At 44.7% G+C, this 12,615-nt stretch overlaps 2 protein-coding genes across 5 annotated transcripts in view; one reads left to right on the forward strand and one right to left on the reverse strand.

Annotated features, from left to right (window-relative positions):
* The window catches only part of hs6st3b (heparan sulfate 6-O-sulfotransferase 3b), a 52,067-nt gene extending 50,639 nt beyond the window's left edge, over window positions 1–1,428 (reverse strand). Inside the window, exon 1 of the mRNA XM_077001310.1 lies at window positions 356–1,428. Coding sequence (XP_076857425.1) covers window positions 356–900 — 545 coding nt within the window. The 5' untranslated portion in view covers window positions 901–1,428. The remainder of the gene's footprint in view (window positions 1–355) is intronic.
* Window positions 1,429–4,113: 2,685 nt separating this feature from the next.
* The window catches only part of uggt2 (UDP-glucose glycoprotein glucosyltransferase 2), a 31,309-nt gene continuing 22,807 nt past the window's right edge, over window positions 4,114–12,615 (forward strand). For 3 of the 4 annotated variants that reach the window (XM_077001311.1, XM_077001313.1, XM_077001312.1), the window contains exons 1-15: window positions 4,167–4,301; window positions 4,910–5,034; window positions 5,235–5,317; window positions 5,759–5,889; window positions 6,134–6,246; window positions 6,732–6,909; window positions 7,000–7,096; window positions 7,191–7,263; window positions 7,729–7,829; window positions 10,531–10,630; window positions 11,025–11,085; window positions 11,425–11,516; window positions 11,622–11,772; window positions 12,023–12,142; window positions 12,323–12,408. In XM_077001311.1, coding sequence (XP_076857426.1) covers window positions 4,278–4,301; window positions 4,910–5,034; window positions 5,235–5,317; window positions 5,759–5,889; window positions 6,134–6,246; window positions 6,732–6,909; window positions 7,000–7,096; window positions 7,191–7,263; window positions 7,729–7,829; window positions 10,531–10,630; window positions 11,025–11,085; window positions 11,425–11,516; window positions 11,622–11,772; window positions 12,023–12,142; window positions 12,323–12,408 — 1,535 coding nt within the window. In that variant the 5' untranslated portion in view covers window positions 4,167–4,277. Of the gene's footprint in view, window positions 4,134–4,166; window positions 4,302–4,909; window positions 5,035–5,234; window positions 5,318–5,758; window positions 5,890–6,133; window positions 6,247–6,731; window positions 6,910–6,999; window positions 7,097–7,190; window positions 7,264–7,728; window positions 7,830–10,530; window positions 10,631–11,024; window positions 11,086–11,424; window positions 11,517–11,621; window positions 11,773–12,022; window positions 12,143–12,322; window positions 12,409–12,615 lie in introns of those variants that run through there. The other variant, XM_077001314.1, reaches the window with a different exon arrangement.

Here is a 12,615-nt window from a genome sequence, read left to right on the forward strand (position 1 = left end):
AGCACAGCTGTGTGTGTTGAGTGTCTAGCACTGCTGTCAAACACATGTCATTCGGTGAATCCACGGAGTCAATAGCCTAAGCCTTTAAATTCAGGCGAACCCCAGCAAGCAAAGCAGAAAATACACCACAAATACTTTAACAAATCAGCAAGCTTTAGCCTGGTTATTTTTAGTTTAGATTTGGGAAATAATTAAGCATTGCTATTCGCTTTGCTTTCTGTACTTTTCTCTCTCACTGAGTAAAATATAAAGATGTTATATTCCTCAGAAATAAAAACCAAGAGCGTTCTCCCTCGCCACCTCTTCACGCCCGCACGCCCGCACGCACGCACACCGTGGGAGTGCAGTCAGTTACCTTTTGCGCTTTTGGGCTTGCTTCTTCCCCATGATGACAGGTACGCAGCTGGTTAATTCGGTCCAGTCCGCATGCAACCCACAGCTCCAGCCGGTGGAGAACCGGGAGAAGAGCCACGACTCGTCCTTGCCTGGCCGGTGACAGCTGCATTTCTTCTGTCCCAGTTTGCAGTCGCACGGCTGCTCCAGTCGAATATTCCGGACCAGGTGCCTGCCGAACGTGGTACCGCCCGTCTTCTGGATGTGGAGAAAAACGATCACGTCGTCTCCCTTTATGTTGAAATCCACGTGGCGTGTGAGGTCTCGTTCCGTGAAGTTGAATTTCCAGACAGATTTAGTCGGGACATCTTCTTCAAGCTCTGGGTCCCTGTACAAGTCCTCGGTGGTTGGATACTGGGTGGAGAGGGCACCGGTGCCCACCAGTCTGTCCGCAGTCCTAAAATGGCAAGACTGGCTGCCTGCCGGGCAGATGTACTGATAACCTATCATTACGAAAAGAATAACTAAGACTGGTATTAAAACCAACTTATTGGGTTTATCTTTCATTGTAACGAGAGGGGCTTGCTCGTGTAGTTAGTATGAATCATTATCATCTCACCAGTTCTTCCCTGAAGATATCCTTTCTTAGGGAGAAGACCCATGCCACATGTTGATATGGTCAAAAGGGGGTTAAACCCTAGAAAAGTGTGTGTCCTTCATCTCTGTGTAACCCTTAACTGCCCAGTTAACGATGATGCAGTAACGCCGCATGACAAAGTTTTAAAGCAACTGCAAAAGCGATTTAGACGTCGAATAATCAGTTGAACTTACGGTGCGCGATTCGCCTCGGCGGTCGAATAATCGCACGTACGTTCATAAAGTACGAGGTGACGAAGAGGTTGGTCCGTGTAGCGAGGAAGAGCACTTACATCACCCGGTACCTCCCTGCGTGGTCCTCCGAGCGCAGCAGTCTCAGCCCTGGGTCCAAAACACAGGCTCGTCCACGCACACCAGCGGGACGGGTCCGGTGCTCAGGTCCGGTGTGATGTCAGCGGGACACGAACAGCAACGAGACGTGAAGCAAAAATCACCAGCCGCTCTGTGGACCTGCCGACGTGATGTGAACAGTGTTGCAACAGAGATGATGTGGTATCACTCGGCACCAGTGTCAACGTTGTGCTATGGATGAGTAGGACTGACATATTTACTGACGGGTACCTAATCGATTACTGAAAAAATTATTGCATATTTAATAGTCTAGAAGTGTAACGGACACCCGGCGCAGTATTAAAAATGGTGTCGCCACGTTACGTTATAGGGATGTGTGTTACAACTACACCCTACAAATATAGAAAGCATGTGGCATTATTTCGTTGTTCGTTTACACCACACCACCACACACACACACACACACACACACACAAGTATGTAGTATATGAACTATAAACGAAATTAATATCGCAATAGTCAAGTGTGTTAACCGTAAACTGCATCGGTTCGAGTCCTCCATTGCGTTATTTACTCTCTGCTTGATCTGCGGAGGTTCCGTTTGCCGAGCAGTAAGAAAACTATTCCCGACTGATAAGATTTATGCTCCCATTCACAAAGTCCACGACACCAGGACATGGCACCGAGCTTCAGCCAAACTGCAAATACCACGTCCATGAACACGGGTGGTTTGTATCTATTTGTTTATTGGGATTCCCAAATGTAATAGATGACTGCAAACATTTGCTTATTAGACCCCCAATAGGGCCAAATCACGCTGAGCAGAAACAGCCTGACGTGCAGGAGTGTCCAGTGTCAGTATGAAGACCACAATCTGAATGGAAAAGAGTGAGACAGGGTGAAGACATAACACTTTGCTCGTTTACATGTTGCAGGTCACTTGTCCATGTGGTAGGTAGGAGTTAATTCTCCCAACTATATCCTATCACGACCTTGGAGTACAGACTGGAACGAACCTCACAGCACAAAGATGAATTTCAGAATCCTGAAATACAAATGTCAGTGTGTAAAAGGACTGATGGAGTGTGGAGAATCACTGCTGCATATGACACTCAGTAATATTATAGTACTGAAAAAGGGCTGAGTCTCCACATATATTGTCTGATCATCTGATTCTTACTCCAATTCATGCTGACCTGCCAAATGAACCCCCCCCCCCACCACCAGTATTTGATTCACTAAATACCAGAATAAAACTCAAGATATAGAATCTCAGCTTCAAGTGACTTTCTCCTCTTATGATAATGATACTCCAATAACTCCATGATGCACTCTGACAGGTCAGCTTGACAGCTTGTTCTAAAAATGCTAATTTTGTTAAAGTTTTTCTAAAGTTGCTAACGGCAAGTTTTAATTGATTCTTCTCACCAGATCACCTGGAATATCAGTTTAGTACACTAGCCTTCTCCAGACCCAGCAGGCATTTCAACGTTGAATCGACGTTGAATCGACGTCGAATTTGATGGTTGAATCAACGTTGGATTATGTGTCGATTTTGAAAGGTGATTCAACGTTGATAAGCCAACGTCGTTTCAACGTCATACATTCAACCTTGAATAAACCATAAAATTCACGTTCATGATGTTCAAAATTGCATGGGAGAGAGGAAAAAAACAACTGTAGGCCTATGCCACAATGAAAAAAGAACAATTTTATTTATTTTTTTATTCTCTCTGTAAAATTAATCTCGGAGAACCACCACACAACCTCAGTCACGGCGTCTGGGAATCGAACCCACGACCCTCCGGTCTCAAGACCAGTTCTCTAACCGCCAGGCCACGACTGCCCTGCCCTAAACCTGTTGATTTGTCATTGCGAAGTTTTGTTTCTGCCTCAAAACATTTCAAACTGTTTCATTGCTTGATGTTGTCTTCCTGGTTAATACCTGCCTGTTTTTGACGACGTTTTTGGACGAATTAATAAATAAATAAAAATTATATTATTATTATTATTATTATTACTACTACTACTACTAAGAATAATTAATACCTCTTTCATAACCCTCAGCCAATGCCAAAGAGATGTTTGTACTTTTTTTATTGTATGTGTTTTTTGAACTTGAAATGGTAATACAAAGGCAGGTTGAAGATATTACGTTGATTCACCGTTAATAGTTCAACGTTTGCGCAACCATTTAATATTCAACGTTGATTCACCGTTAATAGTTCAACGTTTGCGCAACCATTTAACATTAAACGTTGATTCAACGTTGTTTCAACGTTGAAACAACAACGGACAGTATTTCAACTATATTTCAACCACATTTCAACGTTGAAGGTCGGTCGTGTGCCAGCTGGGGAGACACGTCCACACATTACCTCCAAAGGCTCCGGGAATATATTATTTACCAAATAACACTGGTGACCAATCTATATCTAAAATTTCGTTTATACTTGTTTCCAAACACCTTTTCTGGTTGCCACAGTACGTGCAGACGTCATCCGAGAAGTACTGTACGGGGAGTTTTTAATGCCCGGAACCATCCCATAATAAGTCCTTTAAGATCAGTTAATTCACAGAGCAACTGTAGGTTTATGCAGGAAAACATGAAATCTTTCACAAAACACGACTGAATGTCATACAGCGTTTCTTGCTACAGCAAACGCATGACACGCACTGCAGACGAGACGCTGGGCTCGCGGTGGGCGCGCGCTGGGCTGTGGGCACGCGCTGGGCTCGCGGTGGGCGCGCGCTGGGCTCGCGCTTTACCCACTACTGGACTCAAGGGTTAGTTGTCCTCGAAGGTGCCTGAAAATCACGCTCGAGCAATCGAGACCAAAATCAAATTTTAGGTAGGATGCTTTAGTCGGAAAGAATAAATCTAAACCTCGGATGACTGTAAATCGCACATAGCTCGACTGGGTTTATCACGCAGCTTGTAGTCGTGTCAGTTTTTTTTATTCCGCTGACTAGGAATTAAAGTTTTAGGACCCTCAATGGCGGCGTCCAGTCGAGCCGGGGTAAGATAGCGGCTCGCGCGTTGGGCTGTTACATTATTACAAATGTTACATTATTACAAACGTTACATTAATCACTGCTGTTACATTATTACGGTTGTTACATTATTACGGATATTGGGATGTTGAGTTTTTATTGTGCGATAATGTTACAGTTGATAGTGGTGCAGACCATGTATGTAAACACTCTGTAACCGCTTTGATAACAGCAGTTTCATTGCAGTCATCGGATGTTAATGAAATATACATGGTTTCCTCTTATCTTTCTTTTGCTTAATTTCCCAGAAACAAACAAAAGAATAAAAGGATAAAAATATGTCGTTAGTCAGATAGTTCAGGAAGAACATTATTGAGACAGTTTGTGCTTGTAACGCTGTATTGTCTCTGACCGAACAACGTGGCACAACCTTGTTTACATCATTGTTTACAACCTTGTTTACATCATTTGGTGTTCACGTATTCTTTTCTTTGGATGACGCACTAAAATATCAAAACCCCTCATTAAATATGTTTTAGTAGTTATGGAGTCAAACCATTTCGCTATTACACTGGTTTTATCCCAATGTCCAGGCAGTCACGTGTCCCAATAGCATTTTCATGTGCCCCCTTAGGTAATGAAGACTGTGTGTGTGTTGCTCGCCCTGGCACACCTGCACTGTGTGGGCTCTTCGTCCAAAGGAGTTACTGCCAGTTTGAAGGCAAAATGGCCAGTGTCTCCACTCCTGCTGGAGACCAGGTATCCCTCAGTGTCCTGTGGTTCCAGCCCACGAGCTTGGACTGTTTCAATAAAGCACGGTGTCCTGTTAGGAATCAGTGCTTAACTGATGTACACACAACATGCATAATCAGTGATTTTTAAGTCCTGTTTTTGCAGTTCAGACACTTGCATGTTCTTATACAAGCATATTGTTTTAATCCTTTGTCTTATATCTTCAGTGAATTCATTGGTGAAGGTAGTGAGGAAAAGTTTTGGCAGTTTGTTGACACGGTGAAGGAGTTAACAGTGTACAAACATGGAGGTGAGCTCTACCATTCTGGTTGTACAACTTAGTCAGTTCAGTTGCATGATCGCCTAATTATGTCTAGATGATGAATTATTATTGGTCCTAATTGTTTGGGGATTTTCTATGCCTTTGTTTACGATGCAACCAATCGGGCAATGATGGGGTTAGAAAATTTAATAATTGGAAATTGGATTGCAGACAATAGATTTATAAATGTCTAAGATTTGTGATTGTAAATATTAAAAAATGGCTTAAACTTATCCTCACATTGCAAGCTGCAGACCTCAAATTATAGCCACAAATCTTGAGTGTCAGGACTTTTCTGTTCTATTTTTAACCAGCATTGCTATTGATTGGTTAGTCGGTCAGTTGATTGACTGGCCAGTGGAGCGAATGGGAGTCTCAGACAATAGAATATATGAATCCATCTACTTTGATTTGCCCTCTGCCCCCCAGAATCTGTGCGATCGTATTATAACCTCATCATTAAAAAGGCCGGTCAATTCCTGACTGATCTTCAGGTCAGTCTGCTCAAGTTCGCCCTGTCCCTCAGAGCCTACTCACCTGCAGTGCAGGCCTTCCAACAGGTGAGACGTCAGACGCAGACAGCCACGCTCCACATCCAGACCCGGCAGCACATGCTCACTTAACCTGCCTGAAAGTGACTCACTTAAACTGATTGTTTGACGGCTGTCTGTGAAAGAACAACAAACACTGAAACTAGAAGTTAACACAGTTCCTAATAATGACCGAAGGCCAGTTGGCATGTTAAGTGGGCCCAGGTAGCTGTCCTCCATTGCTTAGTTAGCGACATTAGCTTGCTGCGTGCAGGTGGCCAGAGATGAGCCCGCACCAGGGGAGTGCTCCGCGTTCGTGGCCGTGCACGGCCTGCACGCCTGCAGCACCAAAGACATGAAGAAGCTGCTGAAGACGGCAGCTGGCAGGTAAACACTGCTGCCCCCACACCGTTTACACCAGCAAGACGCTCGTCTTTGTGCGCCTTTTTATTATTAGCATCATTGGACTTTTGATTTTTGGCGGCCCCGAATATTGCCGTAAGCCTCTTAAATCGGGAATTATGTTGGTTCGTGCTCTGCTGGTCCGCCTGCTTGCCGTGTCTTACAGTATCACTCCAGTGAACAGCAGTGATCAGCAGGCTGGAAAATTCATGTGTTCATTAATGGCAGATTTTGTGAGGCTATGCGTGCGGAATGGATTTTGGGTTCTGCTGTGTGTTGCGAAACAGCCGATTAGAGAAGCCAGTTACCTCAGTGGCATAAATGAAGAATTGTGTCATCTGGTATTAAACTATAGAGTGTGAATTAACCACAAAAATGGGCCAAGCGGCTGTAAGCTGTTCAGACATTTTTAACAAAAGCAGATTATGGGGTTCTTTTGTCACGCTACAGTAACCGCTTGGTTTTTACAGACCAAGGCCCTACTTGTATAAGAACGATCACAGGTTCCCAAGTGTCAATGGCACAGATCTCCCCATCGCCATTCTCTACGCTGAGATAGGCACCAAAGCGTTCAGCACGTTCCACAAGGTTCTGTCCGAGAGGGCCGGAGAAGGCAAGCTGATCTACGTGCTACGTCACTTCGTCGCTGTGGGTGGAGTTTTGTTTTTATTTCAGTAAGAGGACTATAAGAACGCACTTGATTTGAGAACGTTTTCATTCTTTCGCTTTGTCTTTCAGGAGCCGAGGAAAGAGCGCATGTTGCTGTCTGGTTATGGGGTGGAACTCGCTATTAAAAGCACTGAATACAAAGCTGTGGATGACACACTCGTTAAAGGTATATTTTGTGGCATCCAGTTGCCAAGATGCACATCTGTCATCTTATGATCGTCATACTTGTCTAGGTTATTTGACAAAATGTTCTTATTTAGACTCAAAATCAGCAACAGCCAATGAGGAGGAGGAAGCAGATGAGGTCCAGGGGTTTTTGTTTGGGAAATTAAAGTAAGTTAAATGCTCTAATATGTGCAGCACATTAAGTAACTGCTACCATTACATATTTTGTTCTGAGATCATATATATACACGGACGTAATTTTGGGGGGGGGACGGGGGGGACATATCCCCCCCCACTTTTTCAAAAGCCGGTTTTGGTCCCCCCCAGTTTTTACGGTTAAAAACAACAAACAACAATAATCTAATATATATATATATATATATATATATATATATATATATATATATATATATATATATATATATATATATAGATATATATATATATATATATATAGATATATATATATATATATCTATATATATATATATATATATATATATATATATATATATATATATATATATAGATATAGATATATATATATATATATATAGATTATAGATTATTGTTGTTTAGATTATAATGAATGCAGATGAAAACAAATAATGATTTACTGTCCACTGTGTGTAGGGAGTCTCACCCGGAGCTGCAGGAACAGTTAGGGGACCTGAAGAAACATCTTCTGGAGAGCTCCAACGACATGGCCCCTCTCAAAGTGTGGGAGCTTCAAGGTAGTCGGGTGGCTTTTATTAACGCCTCTCTATAAAACGCACACTTGTGAGCTATCGGGGAGGAAGGAGGGCTCAAGGTGTCTCACACAAGCAGGAGAGAATGTTGAGTACAGGCCCAAGAACATGTCTGTGTGAGGATGAACTGGGAGTGTGTGAGGATGAACTGGGAGTGTGTGAGGATAAACTGGGAGTGTGTGAGGATAAACTGGGAGTGGTGTGAGGATGAACTGGGAGTGGGTGAGGATAAACTGGGAGTGTGTGAGGATAAACTGGGAGTGGTGTGAGGATGAACTGGGAGTGGTGTGAGGATGAACTGGGAGTGGGTGAGGATGAACTGGGAGTGTGTGAGGATGAACTAGGAGTGTGTGAGGATGAACTGGGAGTGTGTGAGGATAAACTGGGAGTGTGTGAGGATGAACTGGGAGTGTGAGGATGAACTGGGAGTGGGTGAGGATGAACTGGGAGTGGGTGAGGATGAACTGGGAGTGTGTGAGGATGAACTGGGAGTGTGTGAGGATAAACTGGGAGTGTGTGAGGATGAACTGGGAGTGTGTGAGGATGAACTTGGAGTGGTGTGAGGATAAACTGGGAGTGTGTGAGGATAAACTGGGAGTGGTGTGAGGATGAACTGGGAGTGGTGTGAGGATGAACTGGGAGTGGTGTGAGGATGAACTGGGAGTGGGTGAGGGTAAACTGGGAGTGTGAGGATGAACTGGGAGTGTGTGAGGATGAACTGGGAGTGTGTGAGGATGAACTTGGAGTGTGTGAGGATAAACTGGGAGTGGTGTGAGGATAAACTGGGAGTGGTGTGAGGATGAACTGGGAGTGGTGTGAGGATGAACTGGGAGTGGTGTGAGGATGAACTGGGAGTGTGTGAGGATAAACTGGGAGTGGTGTGAGGATAAACTGGGAGTGGTGTGAGGATGAACTGGGAGTGGTGTGAGGATGAACTGGGAGTGGTGTGAGGATGAACTGGGAGTGGGTGAGGATGAACTGGGAGTGGGTGAGGGTAAACTGGGAGTGTGAGGATGAACTGGGAGTGTGTGAGGATGAACTGGGAGTGTGTGAGGGTAAAGTGGGAGTGTGAGGATGAACTGGGAGTGTGTGAGGATGAACTGGGAGTGTGTGAGGATGAACTGGGAGTGTGTGAGGATGAACTGGGAGTGGTGTACGGATGAACTGGGAGTGTGTGAGGATGAACTGGGAGTGGGTGAGGATGAACTGGGAGTGGGTGAGGGTAAACTGGGAGTGTGAGGATGAACTGGGAGTGTGTGAGGATGAACTGGGAGTGTGAGGATGAACTGGGAGTGTGTGAGGATGAACTGGGAGTGTGTGAGGATGAACTGGGAGTGAGGATGAACTGGGAGTGTGTGAGGATGAACTGGGAGTGTGTGAGGATGAACTGGGAGTGTGTGAGGATAAACTGGGAGTGGTGTGAGGATGAACTGGGAGTGTGTGAGGATAAACTGGGAGTGTGTGAGGATAAACTGGGAGTGTGTGAGGATGAACTGGGAGTGTGTGAGGATGAACTGGGAGTGTGTGAGGATAAACTGGGAGTGGTGTGAGGATGAACTGGGAGTGGGTGAGGATGAACTGGGAGTGGGTGAGGATAAACTGGGAGTGGTGTGAGGATGAACTGGGAGTGGGTGAGGATCAACTGGGAGTGTGTGAGGATGAACTGGGAGTGGGTGAGGATGAACTGGGAGTGGGTGAGGATGAACTGGGAATGTGTGAGGATGAACTGGGAGTGGTGTGAGGATGAACTGGGAGTGGGTGAGGATGAACTGGGAGTGGGTGAGGATGAACTGGGAGTGGTGTGAGGATGAACTGGGAGTGGGTGAGGATAAACTGGGAGTGGTGTGAGGATGAACTGGGAGTGGGTGAGGATGAACTGGGAGTGGGTGAGGATAAACTGGGAGTGTGTGAGGATAAACTGGGAGTGTGAGGATGAACTGGGAGTGTGTGAGGATGAACTGGGAGTGTGTGAGGATGAACTGGGAGTGGTGTGAGGATGAACTGGGAGTGGTGTGAGGATGAACTGGGAGTGGGTAAGGATAAACTGGGAGTGGTGTGAGGATGAACTGGGAGTGGTGTGAGGATGAACTGGGAGTGTGTGAGGATGAACTGGGAGTGGTGTGAGGATGAACTGGGAGTGGTGTGAGGATGAACTGGGAGTGTGTGAGGATGAACTGGGAGTGGTGTGAGGATGAACTGGGAGTGATGTGTTTTCTGCCCAAGTTTGGTGCAGTAATTCATCCTGATGGCTGTATGTCGTGCGCTAAGCAGATGCTAAAGGTCCGTGCTGAGTGTTTGTGGTTGTGTATGTTCTGTTGTAAACAGTCCCTGGTTTTGCTACTCAAAATATGCTCATAATGTATGTTGTACACACATGTTCTACAAGAGATGTTATTTCATTATGTGAAATCCTCAGCATATGCACCTCTTAAACATGTTAATATGTTCATTCTCACCCCCTCAGTTCCATTGTTATATTTAAGTGTGAATATCGGAAAATCCATCACTAATTATCACATTATGCAAATATTGAGTTTAATCATGCAGTTGATTTGCTGATTTTTAAAGAGCACTATGTTTTATGTTCTTAATGCATGTGATACTGTGTAGAAAACTGCATTATATTAACTATGTTTCCTAACTGTGTTGTTTTCCTAACTGTGTTCTATTTTCAATGTATCCACAGACCTGAGTTTTCAGGCAGCGGCTCGGATCATTTCTGTACCAAAGTTTGATTCCCTCAAAGTAATGGAAGACCTCAGCCAGAACTTCCCCAGCAAGGCGAGGTAAAACTCTCCCGGAAGACTGAACTCTCCTGCTTTTGTTCAGTTATTACATTGAATTCACACTAAACCTATCGAAAGCATTATAGTGTTTTAAAAAAAATAATTTTGAAGAAATCTTGAAGCCTTTCTGCTACCATGTTGGATTTTTGAAAGCAGTGGCTTCGGGACTTTTGTAACGACCGTGATTTCGTCCTGCTGGGGGTCCAGGCAGCTTTATGTGGTGTGGGGGGGAAACTGCTGAGTCAGAGTTGCTGTTTGAGTTTACAGTGAGTCAGCTCAGCAGATATAGCGCGTTAAGGTGCACAGATTTGGGAGATTAAAATGGCTTTTTATGAGCGGCCGGGGACATTGGAAAACGCTGAGAATGGCTGTGCATGTTTTACTGTCCCCACAGATCCCTGACGAGAGTGGCTGTAAACCAGGAAATGAGGAAGGAGATTGAGGAGAACCAAAAGGTGGAGTTCTAAACAGCACTGATGATGAACCTTGGAGAGATGTTCATACGCTGTTATGAGTCTCCAGGCCACATTTTTGCTCAGTTTTAGACAGGGCTAGCTATAACATAAACCTAATTTATATTCCCCCATTCCCTGAGGTGTGAGCTAAATAAGCTGTTGAAACATCCTTGAAGTGTTTCTTGAAATATGCAGCACCTTGGATACCTGAGGCCACTCAGATTTCCAAGGTGTCGTGCATAAATGTTTAACTTGTTGAACTAGAGGACAGGGTTAGCCATGACCTGGAGATGTTTCTGCGTGTGCTGTCCCATTACCACGGTCCTTTCTGTTGCCTAGAGACTGAGTGAGACTATGGGAATCCACCCTGGAGATTCCAGCCTCTTCATTAACGGAATGAACATTGACCTGGACGTTCACAACCCCTTCAGGTAGGACGTCTGGAAGGCCACAGAGTCCTGCGCCGATCCTTGGCGTTCAGCAGTTACGTGTCTATACAATATCCCTCTCTGCTTCTCTGTCTTTCCTTTGGAAAGTATCCTAGACATAATCCGAGGAGAAGCCAAGCTGCTGGAGGGCCTGCATAATCTGGGAGTCAAAGGGCCCGACGTGAGCAAGTTCCTGCAGCTTCCCATGACTTCGGTGGAGGACCGCTACGCGCTGGACATCAGACATGCCTCCATAACGGTCAGCGTCGAGATCCGACCAGGTTTGAGCATCTGGTGCAGTAATCTGACACATTTTTAGGGGAGTCTTCTGAATCTGGATGCAAAGTGTATTCCCATGGGCTGTCCTTCAAATGTGTCATGAATCAGTTGAACGAACCTTGCATTTTAATTATGTGTGTTTACCTAATTGATTAACAATGCTCCCCCAAAAAATGAGAATGTGTTTAACCTTTTAAGATCAATGTTGGTCTTTCTCCTCTCAAATCCAGTGGATAAATGATATTGAGATGGACTCCACGTATCGTAGTTGGCCCTCTGGCCTGCAGGAGCTCCTCAGAGCCACGTTCCCCGGTGTCATTCGACAGATCAGACGCAACTTCTTCAATCTGGCGAGTGAAACCTTGTAGCGTTATTTATTCTAGCCACACACCTTCCTCCTGGATGTCACCGAACCATGATATTGCACGATTTCAGGAACTTCTGACTTACCGCTTTCCTGTCTCCTGTCATTTAGCAGAAAATGTAGTTAGTAATAGACACTAACAACATTCTGATGTTTGCTTTTCCAGGTTCTGTTTCTTGATCCAGCTCGGGAAGAGAGCGCTGAGCTGGTCAAACTAGCCGAGCTTTTTTACAAACACAAGATTCCTCTCAGGTGAGCCTTCAGTTGTAGAATAATAACCCACCAGTCTAATTATTCTGTTATTATCTGAACATATTATGCTATCTCTTCCCCTTTAGGCAACCTGCCCCCCCTTAGGAAATGCATGTCTGTAATTACCAGTCACTCTTATTGTATGTTAAAATGTTGCCACTAACAGGTTCATATTTTTAACTTAATTAGTTCTATTGCTGTTTTATG

The sequence above is a fragment of the Brachyhypopomus gauderio genome, chromosome 4 (assembly GCF_052324685.1).
Source record: "Brachyhypopomus gauderio isolate BG-103 chromosome 4, BGAUD_0.2, whole genome shotgun sequence".
Taxonomy (NCBI): Eukaryota; Metazoa; Chordata; class Actinopteri; order Gymnotiformes; family Hypopomidae; genus Brachyhypopomus; species Brachyhypopomus gauderio.